Source organism: Somniosus microcephalus, unplaced genomic scaffold (assembly GCF_052327205.1).
Source record: "Somniosus microcephalus isolate GS21.2 unplaced genomic scaffold, FLI_Smic_1.0 unresolved_chr9, whole genome shotgun sequence".
Classification (NCBI taxonomy): Eukaryota; Metazoa; Chordata; class Chondrichthyes; order Squaliformes; family Somniosidae; genus Somniosus; species Somniosus microcephalus.
The window spans coordinates 17,815,826-17,832,506 of NW_028225187.1; the positions used below are offsets into that span (position 1 = coordinate 17,815,826).

The following is a 16,681-nucleotide window of genomic DNA, read 5'->3' on the forward strand; positions in this document are numbered from 1 at the left end:
CTGCGGTCGGCCATCTTTGTAGTGGGCAGAGCCTGGCCCTATGTTAGTCAACAGGATTGAAGCCGGCGGCGGCCATTTTGAGGAAGGGTAAAGCCGCGTCATCGGCGCTCGGCCATCTTTGTACAGGGCAGTGCCTGGCCCTATGTTAGTCAACGAGATTGAATCCGACGGTGGCCATTTTGATGAAGGTTAACGCTGCGTCATCAGCGGTCGGCCATCTTGGTAGAGGGCAAAGCGCGGCCCTATGTTAGTCAATGGAGTGAAGCCGGGGGCGGCCATTTTGATTGCGGGCAGAGAGATGGAAGGTGCCCACATCGGCCATTTTACAGACCGGGACAGCAGCAGCAGGAAGGAGGAGAGGAAGAAGCCGAGACCGAGACCGAGACAGAAGAAGAAGAAGAAGATGCCGGGCCGGGGCCGAGCCCGCGAACAGCAGCAGCCGCAGCCAGAGCCGCCGCCGCCCCGCTGCTGTGTGCCGGGCTGCCAACGCTGGGGCCCCGGGGCCGGCCTCCGCCCGCTGCCCCACAGCCCCGGGCCCCGCCAGCGCTGGCTGCAGGCCATCGTGGGCCGGCGGCCCGAGGGGGAGAGGAGGCGGTGCAGCCTGGAGCTGGGGGTGAGGCCTGGTGTGGGCCTGGGGGTGGGGCCTGGGGTGGGAGAGAGAGCCTGGGGGTGGGCCTGGGGTGGGAGAGAGAGCCTGGGGGTGAGGCCTGGGGAGGGAGAGAGAGCCTGGGGGTGAGGCCTGGGAGGGAGAGAGAGAGCCTGGGGGTGAGGCCTGGGGGTGGGAGAGAGAGCCTGGGGGTGAGGCCTGGGGAGGGAGAGAGAGAGCCTGGGGGTGGGCCTGGGGTGGGAGAGAGGGCCTGGGAGAGAGGGAGAGAGAGCCTGGGGGTGGGCCTGGGGAGAGAGGGAGAGAGAGCCTGGGGGTGAGGCCTGGAGAGGGAGAGAGAGCCTGGGGGTGAGGCCTAGAGAGGGAGGGAGAGAGAGCCTGGGGGTGAGGCCTGGGGTGGGAGAGAGAGCCTGGGGGTGAGGCCTGGGGAGGGAGAGAGAGCCTGGGGGTGAGGCCTGGGAGGGAGAGAGAGAGCCTGGGGGTGAGGCCTGGGGGTGGGAGAGAGAGCCTGGGGGTGAGGCCTGGGGGTGAGGCCTGGGGGTGGGAGAGAGAGCCTGGGGTGAGGCCTGGGGAGGGAGAGAGAGAGAGCCTGGGGGTGAGGCCTGGGGGTGGGAGAGAGCCTGGGGGTGAGTTTAAGGTCAATATCAAAGGGTTTGAAGTCAATTTAAAGGATTTAAGGTCAATTTCAGGGGATTGGAATCAATTTAAAGGATTTAAGGTTAATTTCAAGGGGTTTGGGGTCAATTTCAAAGGGTCTGGGGTCAATTAAAGGGTTTAATATCAATTTCAGGGGGGTTGGTGTTTATTTCAGGGGGTTTGTGGTTTATTTTAGGGGGTCTGGGTCTATCTCGGGGGGTCTGGGTCTATCTCGGGGGGGTCTGGGTCTATCTCGGGGGGGTCTGGGTCTATCTCGGGGGGTCTGGGTCTATCTCGGGGGGTCTGGGGTCTATCTCGGGGGGTCTGGGTCTATCTCGGGGGGTCTGGGTCTATCTCGGGGGGTCTGGGGTCTATCTCGGGGGGTCTGGGTCTATCTCGGGGGGTCTGGGTCTATCTCGGGGGGTCTGGGTCTATCTCGGGGGGGGTCTGGGTCTATCTCGGGGGGTCTGGGTCTATCTCGGGGGGTCTGGGTCTATCTCGGGGGGTCTGGGTCTATCTCGGGGCCTGGGTCTATCTCGGGGGGTCTGGGTCTATCTCGGGGGGTCTGGGTCTATCTCGGGGGGTCTGGGTCTATCTCGGGGGGGTCTGGGTCTATCTCGGGGGGGTCTGGGTCTATCTCGGGGGGTCTGGGTCTATCTCGGGGGGTCTGTGTCTATCTCGGGGGGTCTGGGTCTATCTCGGGGGGTCTGGGTCTATCTCGGGGGGGTCTGGGTCTATCTCGGGGGGGGTCTGGGTCTATCTCGGGGGGTCTGGGTCTATCTCGGGGGGGTCTGGGTCTATCTCGGGGGGTCTGGGTCTATCTCGGGGGGTCTGGGTCTATCTCGGGGGGTCTGGGTCTATCTCGGGGGTGTCTGGGTCTATCTCGGGGGGTCTGGGTCTATCTCGGGGGGGTCTGGGTCTATCTCGGGGGGTCTGGGTCTATCTCGGGGGGTCTGGGTCTATCTCGGGGGGTCTGGGTCTATCTCGGGGGGTCTGGGTCTATCTCGGGGGGTCTGGGTCTATCTCGGGGGGTCTGGGCCTATCTCGGGGTCTGGGTCTATCTCAGGGTCTGGTCTATCTCGGGGTCTGGGTCTATCTCGGGGTCTGGGTCTATCTCGGGGTCTGGGTCTATCTCGGGGTCTGGGTCTATCTCGGGGGATCTGGGTCTATCTCGGGGTCTGGGTCTATCTCGGGGGGGTCTGGGTCTATCTCGGGGTCGGGGTCTATCTCGGGGGGTCTGGGGTTTATTTTAGGGGATCTGGGTCTATTTTAGTGGGTCTGGGTCAATCTCGGGGGGTTTGGGGTCTGTTTGAGGGGGTTTGTGGACTATCTCGGGGTCTGGGGTCTATCTCGGGGGGTCTGGGGTCTGTTTTAGGGGGCAGGGGAGAGGCAGGGATGGCCGAGGGGGACAGGGCCCCGGGGAGAGCGGGACAGGTGCAGGCTGGGGGTGTGGGGAGAGGGGGAGTGTGTGGGGAGAGGGGGAGTGTGTGGGGAGAGGGGGAGTGTGTGGGGAGAGGGGGAGTGTGTGGGGAGAGGGGGAGTGTGTGGGGAGAGGGGGAGTGTGTGGGGAGAGGGGGAGTGTGTGGGGAGAGGGGGAGTGTGTGGGGAGAGGGGGAGTGTGTGAGGATCGGGGGAGAGGGGGAGTGTGTGGGGATCGGGGGAGAGGGGGAGTGTGTGGGGATCGGGGGAGAGGGGGAGTGTGTGGGGATCGGGGGAGAGGGGGAGTGTGTGAGGATCGGGGGAGAGGGGGAGTGTGTGAGGATCGAGGGAGAGGGGGAGTGTGTGAGGATCGAGGGAGAGGGAGTGTGTGAGGATCGGGGGAGAGGGGGAGTGTGTGAGGATCGGGGGAGAGGGGGAGTGTGTGAGGAGGGGGAGAGGGGGAGTGTGCGGGGATCGGGGGAGTGTGCGGGGATCGGGGGAGAGGGGGAGTGAGCGAGGATCGGGGGAGAGGGGGAGTGTGCGAGGATCGGGGGAGAGGGGGAGTGTGCGAGGATCGGGGGAGAGGGGGAGTGTGCGAGGATCGGGGGAGAGGGGGAGTGTGCGAGGATCGGGGGAGAGGGGGAGTGTGCGAGGATCGGGGGAGAGGGGGAGTGTGCGAGGATCGGGGGAGAGGGGGAGTGTGCGGTGATCGGGGGAGAGGGGGAGTGTGTGAGGAGAGGGGGAGTGTGCGAGGATCGGGGGAGAGGGGGAGTGTGCGAGGATCGGGGGAGAGGGGGAGTGTGCGGGGATCGGGGGAGAGGGGGAGTGTGCGAGGATCGGGGGAGAGGGGGAGTGTGCGAGGATCGGGGGAGAGGGGGAGTGTGCGAGGATCGGGGGAGAGGGGGAGTGTGCGAGGATCGGGGGAGAGGGGGAGTGTGCGAGGATCGGGGGAGAGGGGGAGTGTGCGGTGATCGGGGGAGAGGGGGAGTGTGTGAGGATCGAGGGAGAGGGGGAGTGTGCGAGGATCGGGGGAGAGGGGGAGTGTGCGGTGATCGGGGGAGTGTGTGAGGAGAGGGGGAGTGTGCGAGACTCGGGGGAGAGGGGGAGTGTGCGGGGATCGGGGGAGAGGGGGAGTGTGCGAGGATCGGGGGAGAGGGGGAGTGTGTGAGGAGGGGGAGAGGGGGAGTGTGTGAGGATCGGGGGAGAGGGGGAGTGTGTGAGGATCGGGGGAGAGGGGGAGTGTGTGAGGATCGAGGGAGAGGGGGAGTGTGTGAGGATCGGGGGAGAGGGGGAGTGTGTGAGGATCGAGGGAGAGAGGGGGAGTGTGTGAGGAGAGGGGGAGTGTGCGGGGATCGGGGGAGAGGGGGGAGTGTGAGGAGGGGGAGAGGGGGAGTGTGTGAGGATCGAGGGAGAGGGGGAGTGTGTGAGGATCGAGGGAGAGGGGGAGTGTGTGAGGATCGAGGGAGAGGGGGAGTGTGAGGATCGAGGGAGAGGGGGAGTGTGTGAGGAGAGGGGGAGAGGGGGAGTGTGTGAGGATCGAGGGAGAGGGGGAGTGTGCGGGGATCGGGGGAGAGGGGGAGTGTGCGGGGATCGGGGGAGAGGGGGAGTGTGCGGGGATCGAGGGAGAGGGGGAGTGTGTGTGAGGATCGGGGGAGAGGGGGATTGTGCGGGGATCGGGGGAGAGTGGGGAGTGTGTGAGGAGGGGGAGAGGGGGAGTGTGTGAGGATCGAGGGAGAGGGGGAGTGTGTGAGGATCGAGGGAGAGGGGGAGTGTGTGAGGATCGAGGGAGAGGGGGAGTGTGAGGATCGAGGGAGAGGGGGAGTGTGTGAGGAGAGGGGGAGAGGGGGAGTGTGTGAGGATCGAGGGAGAGGGGGAGTGTGTGAGGATCGGGGGAGAGGGGGAGTGTGTGAGGATCGAGGGAGAGGGGGAGTGTGTGGGGATCGGGGGAGAGGGGGAGTGTGCGGGGATCGGGGGAGAGGGGGAGTGTGCGGGGATCGGGGGAGAGGGGGAGTGTGCGGGGATCGGGGGAGAGTGGGAGTGTGCGGGGATCGGGGGAGAGGGGGAGTGTGCGGGGAGAGGGGGAGAGGGGGAGTGTGCGGGGAGAGGGGGAGAGGGGGAGTGTGCGGGGATCGAGGGAGAGGGGGAGTGTGTGTGGGGAGAGGGGGAGTGTGTGTGGGGAGAGGGGGAGTGTGTGAGGATCGGGGGAGAGGGGGAGTGTGCGGGGAGAGGGGGAGTGTGCGGGGAGAGGGGGAGTGTGCGGGGAGAGGGGGAGTGTGTGAGGATCGAGGGAGAGGGGGAGTGTGAGGATCGAGGGAGAGGGGGAGTGTGTGAGGAGAGGGGGAGTGTGTGAGGATCGAGGGAGAGGGGGAGTGTGTGAGGATCGGGGGAGAGGGGGAGTGTGTGAGGATCGAGGGAGAGGGGGAGTGTGTGGGGATCGGGGGAGAGGGGGAGTGTGCGGGGATCGGGGGAGAGGGGGAGTGTGCGGGGATCGGGGGAGAGGGGGAGTGTGCGGGGATCGGGGGAGAGGGGGAGTGTGCGGGGATCGGGGGAGAGGGGGAGTGTGCGGGGATCGAGGGAGAGGGGGAGTGTGTGTGGGGAGAGGGGGAGTGTGTGTGGGGAGAGGGGGAGTGTGTGAGGATCGGGGGAAAGGGGGAGTGTGCGGGGAGAGGGGGAGTGTGCGGGGAGAGGGGGAGTGTGCGGGGAGAGGGGGAGAGGGGGAGTGTGCGGGGATCGAGGGAGAGGGGGAGTGTGCGGGGATCGAGGGAGAGGGGGAGTGTGTGTGGGGTTCGGGGGAGAGGGGGAGTGTGAGAGGATCGGGGGAGAGGGGGAGTGTGTGGGGATCGGGGGAGAGGGGGAGTGTGTGAGGATCGAGGGAGAGGGGGAGTGTGTGGGGATCGAGGGAGAGGGGGTGTGTGTGTGGGGTTCGGGGGAGAGGGGGAGTGTGTGAGGATCGGGGGAGTGTGGGGAGAGGGGGAGTGTGGGGATCAGGGGAGAGGGGGAGTGTGTGAGGATCGGGGGAGAGGGGGAGTGTGTGGGGATCGGGGGAGAGGGGGAGTGTGTGGGGATCGGGGGAGAGGGGGAGTGTGTGAGGATCGGGGGAGAGGGGGAGTGTGTGGGGATCAGGGGAGAGGGGGAGTGTGTGGGGATCGAGGGAGAGGGGGTGTGTGTGTGGGGATCGGGGGAGAGGGGGTGTGTGTGTGGGGATCGGGGGAGAGGGGGAGTGTGTGGGGATCGGGGGAGAGGGGGAGTGTGTGGGGATCGGGGGAGAGGGGGAGTGTGTGAGGATCGGGGGAGAGGGGGAGTGTGTGGGGATCAGGGGAGAGGGGGAGTGTGTGGGGATCGAGGGAGAGGGGGTGTGTGTGTGGGGTTCGGAGGAGAGGGGGAGTGTGTGTGGGGTTCGGAGGAGAGGGGGAGTGTGTGGGGATCGGGGGAGCGGGGGAGTGTGTGAGGATCGGGGGAGAGGGGGAGTGTGTGGGGATCGGGGGAGAGGGGGAGTGTGTGGGGATCGAGGGAGAGGGGGAGTGTGTGTGGGGTACGGAGGAGAGGGGTAGTGTGTGTGTTTTTCGGCGAGGTGGTCGGGGTATTGGTGGGGAGACTGTGATGTACCCGACCATACTTTCTCCTTCTAACGTTCTTACTTTTTCTCTCTCTCTCTCACCGACGGGCCCACAGCGGATTCGAAAGCCTGTCATCTGCGCCGACCACTTCAAGCCGGGCGAGGTGGTGACACCGGACACCCTCCCCTCAGTCTTCACCCCGCGCCGGCCGGGGACCAGGGCGGGCGAGATGTCCCCGGGGGTCGGGGCGGCGGGAGGCCCTGCCTCCCCCTCCTGCTCCTCCGGCTTAGGGGCTGGGCTGGCCATGGACTCGCGCGCGGCCGAGGAGCCGGAGGACCGCGACGCCCCACCCAGGCCAGGCGAGGGAAGCCGGGGGCGCATCGGGGACCTGGTGCTGGCCGCCGAGCTGATGGAGATGGTCAGCGAGACGGTGCAGCACGTGCAGAAGGAGGCGCGCTTCGAGCAGGCCTTCGGCCACGACCACGGGGCCTACGTCGTCCCCGACGACACGCCCACCCTCAAGAAGATGGTCAAGGAGATGAAGGACACCATCTACGCCCAGAATGGCCGGCTGACTGCCCTGCAGCGCGAGCTGGCCTCCACACTCGCCCAGTACAAGGAGCTCAAGGTGGGTGGACGGGTGTCCCCACGGGCGCTCAGCGCCTGCTCTCTTACTCCTTCTGTCTCTCGTTCGCTCTGTCTCGCTCGCTCAGTCTCTCTCGCTCGGTCTCTCTCTCTCTCTCGCTCTGTCAGTTCAGTTCAGTTCAGTTCAAATGCTTTATTGGCATGAAAGTTTACAGAGAACCATATTGCCAAAGCTTACATAGCAAAAAGGTACAGTTTTCCAACATTCTGTAAGTGTCAATCGATTTGACATTTGTTGGGTATATACAATATTACTTTTAAACAATATTAATTTTAAACAGTCTTTCTACTTCATTTGGTACGTTCAATATTAATTTTAAACAGTCTTACTTTTAAACAGTCCTCAGGTTGTGACATGTTGTTACATATTTAGCCCCAAGGTATGGTCTGTCTCCTTCTCCTAGGACTAATCTCAATTTTGACAGATCATCCAATTCCTTGAAATCTGGGGTTGTTTGGCTTAGCTTGTTGAATAATATGTTTCTTGATGTGTTGAATTTTTCGCATTTTAGGAGGAAATGCATTTCTGTTTCAACCTCGCCAGCCAGACATTGATCGCATATTCTATTCTCTCTAGGCTGCCAGGATTTCTTGTATCTGCCTTTTTCAATTTCCAGTTGGTGGTCGCTTAGTCTGTACCTGGTGAGGGTCTGTCTCTGTTTTGTGTCTCTGATGGTCGTGAGGTAGTCTGCCAGTTTATATTCTCTTTTTAGGGCCCGGTAACATTCTAATCTGCTTTGGCTTTCGGTTATTTTGTTCCAATGTTCCAGGTAGGTTTCTTTGCATTTTTTAATGATTTGGTTCACTCGGATTGGTGTTTGGACGGCTGTGTTGGTCTGGGGCTGGTCAGGGTCCGGCTGAGTACTTAGTTTCAGTAGCAGCTGACTCAGGGGACTCTTTTCTGGGTTTAGCTCTTGGGTCTGAAAGGCTTTGAAATGAAGGGTGTCTGGGGAGCTAGATTTGAGGTGATTTCTCTCTCTCGCTCTGTCTCTGTCTCTCTCTCGCTCTGTCTCTGTCTCTCTCTCGCTCTGTCTCTCTCTCTCTCTCGCTCTGTCTCTCTCTCTCGCTCTGTCTCTCTCTCTCGCTGTCTCTCTCTCTTTCTCTGTCTCTCTCTCTCTTGCTCTGTCAAATCAAATTCAAATTCAAATTCAAACGCTTTATTGGCATGAAAGTTTACAGGGAACCATGTTGCCAAAGCTTACATAACAAAAAGTACAGGTTTCCAACATTCTGTAGGTGTCAAACGATTTTGACCCTCGTTGGGTACAGACAGTATTAATTTAAACAGTCGTTGACCCTCGTTGGGTGCATTCAGTATTAATTTAAAACAGTCGTTGGGTACATTCGGTATTGATTTAAACATTTTAGCGTATATATGCTATGGGTGTGCTCGTTAGTCACTCAATGTTCCTCAGGTTGTGACATGTTGTTACATATTGGGCACCAAGATATGGTCTGTCTCCCTCCCCCAGGACTATTCTTAATTTTGACAGGTCATCCAATTCTTTGAAATCTGGGGTTGTTTGGCTGAGCTTGTCAAAATATATGTTTCTTGTCTTGTTGAATTTTTCGCATTTTAGGAGGAAGTGCATCTCTGTCTCAACCTCGCCGGCCAGACATTGATCACATATTCTATTTTCTTTAGGTTGCCAGGATTTCTTGTATCTTCCTTTTTCAATTGCCAGTTGGTGGTCGCTTAGTCTGTATCTGGTGAGGGTCTGTCTCTGTTTTGTGTCTCTGATGGTCGAGAGATAGTCTGCCAGTTTATATTCTCTTTTTAGGGCCCGGTAGCATTCTAATCTGCTTTGGCTTTTGGTTATTTTGTTCCAATGTTCCAGGTAGGTTTCTTTGCATTGTTTAATGATTTGGTTCACTCGGATTGGTGTTTGGGGAGCAGTGTTGGTCTGGGACTGGTCAGGGTCCGGCTGGGTAGGAGAACTTAGCTTCAGTAACAACTGACTCAGGGGACTCGTTTCTGGGTTCAGCTCTTGGGTCTGGAGGGCTTTGAATTGAAGGGTGTCTGGGGAACTAGATTTGAGGTGATTTAGGAAGTTTAGTGCTCGTTTTTGGATGTTTATTATCAGTGGGTATCTGCCTAGTTCGGCTCTACATGCATTTGTTGGTGTTTTCCTTTGGGTGCGAAGAATGCTTCGGCAAAATTCTGCATGTAGGGCTTCTATTGTGTGTTTTTCCCATTTAGTGTAGCTATGGTGATTGAGTGGGCCCCATACTTCACTACCATACAGTGCAATGGGCAGGATTATACTATCAAATATTTTGAGCCAGATTTTGATTGGAATTTGGATGTTGTAGAATTTTCTTTTTATTGCATATAGGGCTCTTCGGGCTTTTTCTTTTAGTGCATTCACTGCTATGCTGAAGCTCCCTGATGCTGTAATGGTTGGACCAAGGTAAGTGTAGCTCATAGTGTGTCCTATGATGGTACCACTGAGAGTAAACTGGTATTTGTTTTCCTGACACCTGGGCCTTTTTTGAAAAATCATGATGTTGGTTTTCTTTAGATTTACTGTCAGGGCCCAATTTTGGCAGTATTTGTCGAGTAGGTCTAAATGTTACTGTAATCCCTGTCTCTCTCTATCTGTCTCACTCTCTCTCTGTCTCTCTCTCTCTCTGTCTCTCTCTGTCTCTCTCTCGCTCGGTCTCTGTCTCTCTCTCTCTGTCTCTCTCTCTCTCTCTCTCTCTGTCTCTCTCTCTCTCTCTCTCTCTGTCTCTCTCTCTCTCTGTCTCTCTCTCTCTCTCTGTCTCTCTCTCTCACTCTGTCTCTCTCTCACTCTGTCTCTCTCACAATTCACAATTCAAATTCAAATCGCTTTATTGGCATGATAAGGTACATCTTATGTTGCCAAAGCATCAAAATACATTTATGGTTGAACACATAAACGCGGGTTCTATTCATACAGTTTATAAATATACATTCGCCTTGTTTGTATCTATTCTTGTCTTAGTTTACTGGTTGTCCCTCTGTTCATGGCAAGCTGTAACATAGTGTGCTGCCAGTGTTACACAGCTTCTCTCCTCCCCCAGTAGGAATGGGAGTTTTTGGTTGTCATTCAGATTTCTGAATTCAGGGCATATTTGTGAGAATTTTTGGTAGAAATTCTCCCTGATGCCCTGATATTTTCCACAGGCTGTGAGGAAGTGCATCTCTGTCTCCACTACTCCCTGACTGCAGTGAGAGCATATCCTGTCCTCTCTTGGCAGCCTGGTCTGCCTGTGTCTGCCTTTTTCGATCGCTAGGCTATGTTCGCTAAGTCTGTACCTTGTCAAGGTTCTTCTCAGTTTGTTATCCTTTACCATGGTCAGGTAATCAGCTATGTTGTATTGTCTGTTTAGGGCCAAGTAGCAATTGAGTTTGCTTTGGGTTTTTGTTGTTTCTGCCCAATATGTCAGATATTTTTCCTTTTGCTTAGCGACGATTGTGTTGGGTCGAATTCTTTGTGTTACCCTGTCACTGTCCTGGGGCTGGTTATTGTTAGTATTGTTAGTAGTTACTTCACTGAGTCCCAGGACGAGTTGACTGAGGGTATTCTTCTTTATGGTCAACTCTTGGCATTTCAGGGCGTCGTAGTGATAGCATTGGGGGTTGCTCATTTGTAGGTGATTCCAAAATTTGGTGGCTCTTTTTTGGATAGTGATTATTAATGGATATTGGCCTAGTTCCGCCCTGCATGCATTGTTTACTGTTTTCCTTTGAGTCCGGAGGATACTTTTACAGAATTCTGCATGTAGGATCTCAATTGGGTGTTTGTCCCATTTTGCAAATTCTTGTTGTGTTAGCGGTCCCCATACCTCACTGCCATAGAGTGCAATTGGTTCAATTACTGATTTGAAAATTTTGAGCCAAATGCTAATTGGGATTTCTATTTGGATTGATTTTTTGATGGCATAGAAAGCCCTTCTTGCTTTCTCTTTCAGTTCATTCACAGCAAGTTTGAAGTTTCCCGTAGAACTGATTTTTAAGCCCAAGTATGTGTAGTTAGTGGTTTGTCTCTCTCTCTCTCTCTCTCTCTGTCTCCCTCCCTCTCTCTGTCTCTCTCTCTCTCTCTGTCTCTCTCTGTCTCTCTCCGTCTCTCTCCCTCTCTCTCGCTCTCTGTTTCTCTCTGTCTCTCTCTCTCTCTGTCTCTCTCTCTCCAATTCCAATTCCAATTCAAATGCTTTATTGGCATGAAAGTTTACAGAGAACCATATTGCCAAAGCTTACATAGCAAAAAGGTACAGTTTTCCAACATTCTGTAGGTGTCAATCGATTTGACATTTGTTGGGTACATACAATATTACTTTTAAACAATATTAATTTTAAACAGTCTTTGTACTTCATTTGGTACGTTCAATATTAATTTTAAACAGTCTTAATTTTAAACAGTCCTCAGGTTGTGACATGTTGTTACATATTTGGCCCCAAGGTATGGTCTGTCTCCTTCTCCCAGGACTAATCTCAATTTTGACAGGTCATCCAATTCCTTGAAATCTGGGGTTGTTTGGCTTAGCTTGTTGAATAATATGTTTCTTGATGTGTTGAATTTTTCGCATTTTAGGAGGAAATGCATTTCTGTTTCAACCTCGCCGGCCAGACATTGATCGCATATTCTATTCTCTCTAGGCTGCCAGGATTTCTTGTATCTGCCTTTTTCAATTTCCAGTTGGTGGTCGCTTAGTCTGTACCTGGTGAGGGTCTGTCTCTGTTTTGTGTCTCTGATGGTCGTGAGGTAGTCTGCCAGTTTATATTCTCTTTTTAGGGCCCGGTAACATTCTAATCTGCTTTGGCTTTCGGTTATTTTGTTCCAATGTTCCAGGTAGGTTTCTTTGCATTGTTTAATGATTTGGTTCACTCGGATTGGTGTTTGGACGGCTGTGTTGGTCTGGGGCTGGTCAGGGTCCGGCTGAGTACTTAGTTTCAGTAGCAGCTGACTCAGGGGACTCTTTTCTGGGTTTAGCTCGTGGGTCTGAAAGGCTTTGAAATGAAGGGTGTCTGGGGAGCTAGATTTGAGGTGATTTAGGAAGTTTAGTGCTCGTTTTTGGATGTTTATTATCAGTGGGTATCTGCCTAGTTCGGCTCTGCATGCATTTGTTGGCGTTTTTCTTTGGGTGCGAAGGATGCTTCGGCAGAATTCTGCATGTAGGGCTTCTATTGTGTGTTTTTCCCATTTAGTGTAGCTTTGGTGATTTAGCGGGCTCCATACTTCACTACCGTACAGTGCAATGGGCAGGATTATGCTGTCAAATATTTTGAGCCAGATTTTGATTGGGATTTGGATGTTGTAGAATTTTCTTTTTATTGCATATAGGGCTCTTCGGGCTTTTTCTTTTAGTGCATTCACTGCTATGCTGAAGCTCCCTGATGCTGTAATAGTTAGACCAAGGTAGGTGTAGCTCATAGTGTGTCCTATAGTGGTATCACTGAGGGTAAACTGGTGTTTGTTTTCCTGACATCTGGGCCTTTTTTGAAAAATCATGATGTTGGTTTTCTTTAGATTTACTGTTAGAGCCCAATTTTGGCAGTATTTGTCGAGTAGGTCTAGTTGTTGCTGTAATCCCTGTTCTGTGGGAGACAGCAGAACCAGGTCGTCCGCATAGAACAGGGATTTCACTTCTCCATCCAGGAGACGGAGACCTGGTGACTCGCTTTGCTCCAGCATGTCTGCTAATTCATTTATGTATATGTTGAACAGGGCCGGGCTCAAATTGCAGCCCTGCCGGACGCTTCTTCTCTGGGTGAAGAAATCGGTGCGTTTGTCTCCAATTTTGACCCCGCATTTGTTTTTCAGATACATTGATTTAATAAGGTCATAGACTTTGCCCCCTATTCCACACTGAAGAAGTTTATAATAGAGCCCTTCGTGCCATATAGAGTCAAAGGCTTTCTTGAAGTCGATGAAACAGGCGAATATTTTCCCATTTTTTGTTTGGTGTATATGTTTTTCAATGAGGGTGTGAAGGGTATAGATATGGTCGGCTGTGCGGTGTTTTGGAAGAAAGCCTATTTGGTTTTTTCTGAGGATATTATGTTTGTTAAGAAAATCAAGTAATCTACTATTTAGAATACTGCAGAATAACTTCCCTAGACAACTGTTGACACAGATGCCGCGGTAGTTATTTGGGTCTGATTTGTTTCCACTTTTATATATGGGGGAGATTAGTCCTTGGCACCAGATATCGGGAAAACAGCCTGAACGTAATATGATGTTGAATAATTTGAGTACCGCACCCTGCATCTCCATATTGCTGAACTTGAGCATTTCATTTTTGATGTTGTCTGGGCCACAGGCTTTCTTTAGGTGGAGAGATTTTGTTTTTGTGGCCAGTTCTTTCCATGTGATTGGGGAGTCTAGAGGGTTTTGGTTGTCTTTAATTGTTGCTTCTAATGTGTGGAGTTTTTCTGTGACCTGATGTTGACTTGGGTTTGTTTCGTTTATTGGGATGTCTTTGTAGAGGTTTTCAGAATGTGTTCTCCAGATGTCGCCATCTTGGATTGGTAATGCTTGCAATTGTGTTGTACTCAGGTTATTCCACATTTCCCAGAATTGTTTTGGATTGGTGGAGTTTTCAATTTCTTCGAGTATTTTGTGGGTATAGTTTTGTGTTTTGTTCCTAATGGTGTGTTTATATCTTTTGAGGGTTTCATTGTATATAGTACGTAGGTCCGGATTGTTTGGTTGGCGATGCTTTTGGTTTGATATTTTTCTCAGGTCTTTTCTGGCATTTTTGCATTCGTGGTCAAACCATTTCTTATTTTTATTTTGTCTTTTGTGACGCTTCCTCTTCTGTTTCACAAGGTCGGCTTTTACAGCTGCCTCATGGAAGATCATATTTATATCCTCTATGGCCATGTTTACACCATCTCTGGTGATCTCGTATGGGTTTTCTTTAAATTTTGATATTTTACTTGTGAGATCAGGTGACTTTAGTGCTGTGATGAATTTTTCTCCACTGTCTGGGGCCCATCTGTATGTCTGGTTTATTTTATGGAGCTTACTGGGTTCCTTTTTTGTGTCTGTAGTTTGGGCAGAAAGTTTAAGGTACATATTTATTGGTTATGGTCTGAGAGGGGGGATTGCTGCCTGACAGTGAATGAGTTGATATCGCAGGGGTCCAGGTCAGTGATTGTATAGTCCACCACACTAGACCCAAGAGTTGAGGAGTATGTGAGTCTCCCTAAGGAGTCCCCTCTGAACCTACCGTTAACTATGTACAGGCCTAGGGCTCGGCAGAGTTGCACTACCTCCCTACCGCTTTTATTTATTTCACGATCAAGGTTGTTCCGATTTGCGATGGCTGGGTGTGACATCTAAAGGGGTCTGGCCAAACACATGGTTGTTTCCCTGTGGGTCTATGAAGTCAGGTTCACAACCGGTCCTTGCATTTAGGTCCCCACATATTATCACCTTTCCTTGGGCCTGGAAATGGCTGATTTCCATGTGGAGAGTATCAAATAACTCCTCTTCGAAATATGGAGATTCTATTGGAGGTATGTAGATCGCACATAAGTAAACATCTTTTTTTGCTATTCCTATATTTTTATCTAATTTTAGCCATACGTGTGATTTTCCCTGTTTTACCGGTGAGATGTGTTTGTCCAGTTCTCCCTTATACCACACCAATATTCCCCCGGAGGTTCTGCCCTTGCGTGTTTTAGTGTTCTTTACTGAGGGCACAATGATTTCATGGTACATTGGAGGACAGTGGGTCGGCACGTCCTTTTGGCACCATGTTTCTGTTAACACAATTATATCAATGTCTTTTATAGCTTTTAGGAATTCAGGGTCTGTACTCTTCATCCCAAAAGTTGAGGAGCGGAGGCCCTGGATATTCCAGCAGCTTATGTGGAAAGAACGCATTTATATAGTTCAAAAAAACGAAATAAAATGGACCTATTTTGTGGGATGAGTGTGGAAACACTATTTTCTATAATGCTAAATGATGATTTAGTATAAATTTCATGAGGCATGCACATATATCTATCTAATAATAGTAATAATACTGATAAGATAACAATAATGATAATGATAAATAACAATATTAATAATTTAGTGCATTCCTCTCCGGCTTTCTATCAGGCTGTTCATCATCGTCATGATCTTTCTCAGTTCTTGGTCTACAGTCTGTGGTCTAGAGGGGGGTCTTGGGTCAGGTATAAAAGCACGGTTCTGTTGTTGGTTTTGTATAGGGGGGTGGGGGACATTGGTGGTCCTGTTTGGGTTTGGGCTCCCAATGGTAAAGGGGGTGGAAGGGCTGCGTCTTTTGGCAGTGTTTATGAGGTTTCTTGCGAAGACCCACATCCGCTGTTTGAGTAGATGTATTTCGTCATAGAGGTCCCTTGTGTTGATGTTTGGATGATGGGCCAGGGAGACGTTGGGGAAGACAGAACATCTCGTGTCGATCTCCCTGTTGGTGTTGTGGATTATATAGGCTGGGGTGTCCTTTCTGGGCAGTAGTGTGGAGATCACGATCCGCGCCTCGGGGAATTCCCTGCTGGCCTTTTCCGCCATCCTGCTCACCGCCCTAGCAGTGCCTTCCTGTAGGGTGCGTAGGTCGTTCGTGCCTGTGTGGATCACAATCCATTTGGGGCTTCCAAGGGATTCTTTGTTCAGGATCTTCATTGCTTGGTCTGTGTTGCTGCACCATTTTTTCAGGACTTGATGGTCTGGGAACAGCCTCTGGGGGTCCAGAAACTTTCCGTTGGAGTCGGTCAGCAGGACCGCCTGAGGGGCTGGTTTTTCAGACTGGGTAACAGTAGTCTGGGGAGGACTCGCCTGGTGGCTGGTTGTTGGCTGGGTTTCTGGGATATATTGTGTGGCAGGAGCGGGGTTTGGGGCTTTCGGTGTGTCCTCGTTTGGGGGGGTATCTGTCGGTTTTTGTGTTCCTGTGTGTGAGGACTGGGTAGCAGTAGTCTGGGCATGACTCGACTGAGGGCTGGTTGGAGCGGGGTTTGTGGCTTTCGGTGTGTCTTCGTGTGGGGTGGCATCCGGCGGGTTCTGTGTCCTTGTGTGTGTTGTTTTTGTGTCCTCAGGTTTTTGGACCTTAAGAGGTTTAGGTTTGTGTTGCCTGCTGAGCCTTTCTACGGTCTCCTTCGTTTTGTTTAGTTGAGTACGGAGTTCTTTGATCTCATTTCTTTGCTCCTCTATGGTCTTTCTCAGCTTGTGGATGGTGGACTCGTGTTCCGTTTTTAGCTGTTTGAATTCCTCCTTCAAATTCTTGGCCAGTGTTTCTCTGTATTCGTTGAAATCAAGTTCTAGTTTGGCCAGATTCTCTTTCATCATTTTGTTTTCGTTGAGAGGTGTGGGGGGGGTGGAGATGGACAGGGAGGTGTTTTCCTCTGCTGGTCTCTCTTCTTCCTCCACTTGGCTCTCATCATCCTCTGTTCGACTCTCTTTTGCTTCCTGTCCATTGGTCCTCTTTGTGTCTGTCTTAGTTTTCAACTGGGGGAATTCCTTTTCGAAGGAGTCCAGATTTTCCACATTCCCCTGTATCATGATCTTTCTATTTTTGTTGTAGTAGCTTATGGTTAGCAGGGGGTCATCTTTATCTAGGTTTCCATCTTTATCTAGGTTTCCATCTTTACATATTTTCAGTCTGCCTCCACTGCCAATACCTTCACTGGAGACGTATGTGTAGTGTTTTTGTAAAGTCTCCTTCCAGGAGGTGACGTATTCGGTGTAGAATATGAGGTTGTTCTTCAGCTTAGTCCCTTTGTGTGTGGTATAGTCAACGTAGAGGATCTCTGGGTTATTTTTTAGTGTTGTGTACTTGTATTTTTCCTTTGCTTTATTTTTTGTGCATTGCTCAGGATATATCATTTCCC

General features: G+C 52.6%; 1 protein-coding gene across 1 annotated transcript in view; it reads left to right on the forward strand.

Moving 5' to 3' along the window:
* The first annotated feature begins 229 nt into the window (after nt 1–229).
* The window catches only part of LOC147084838 (uncharacterized), a 38,039-nt gene continuing 21,587 nt past the window's right edge, over nt 230–16,681 (forward strand). Inside the window, exons 1-2 of the mRNA XM_085979345.1 lie at nt 230–613; nt 6,332–6,844. Coding sequence (XP_085835471.1) covers nt 245–613; nt 6,332–6,844 — 882 coding nt within the window. The 5' untranslated portion in view covers nt 230–244. The remainder of the gene's footprint in view (nt 614–6,331; nt 6,845–16,681) is intronic.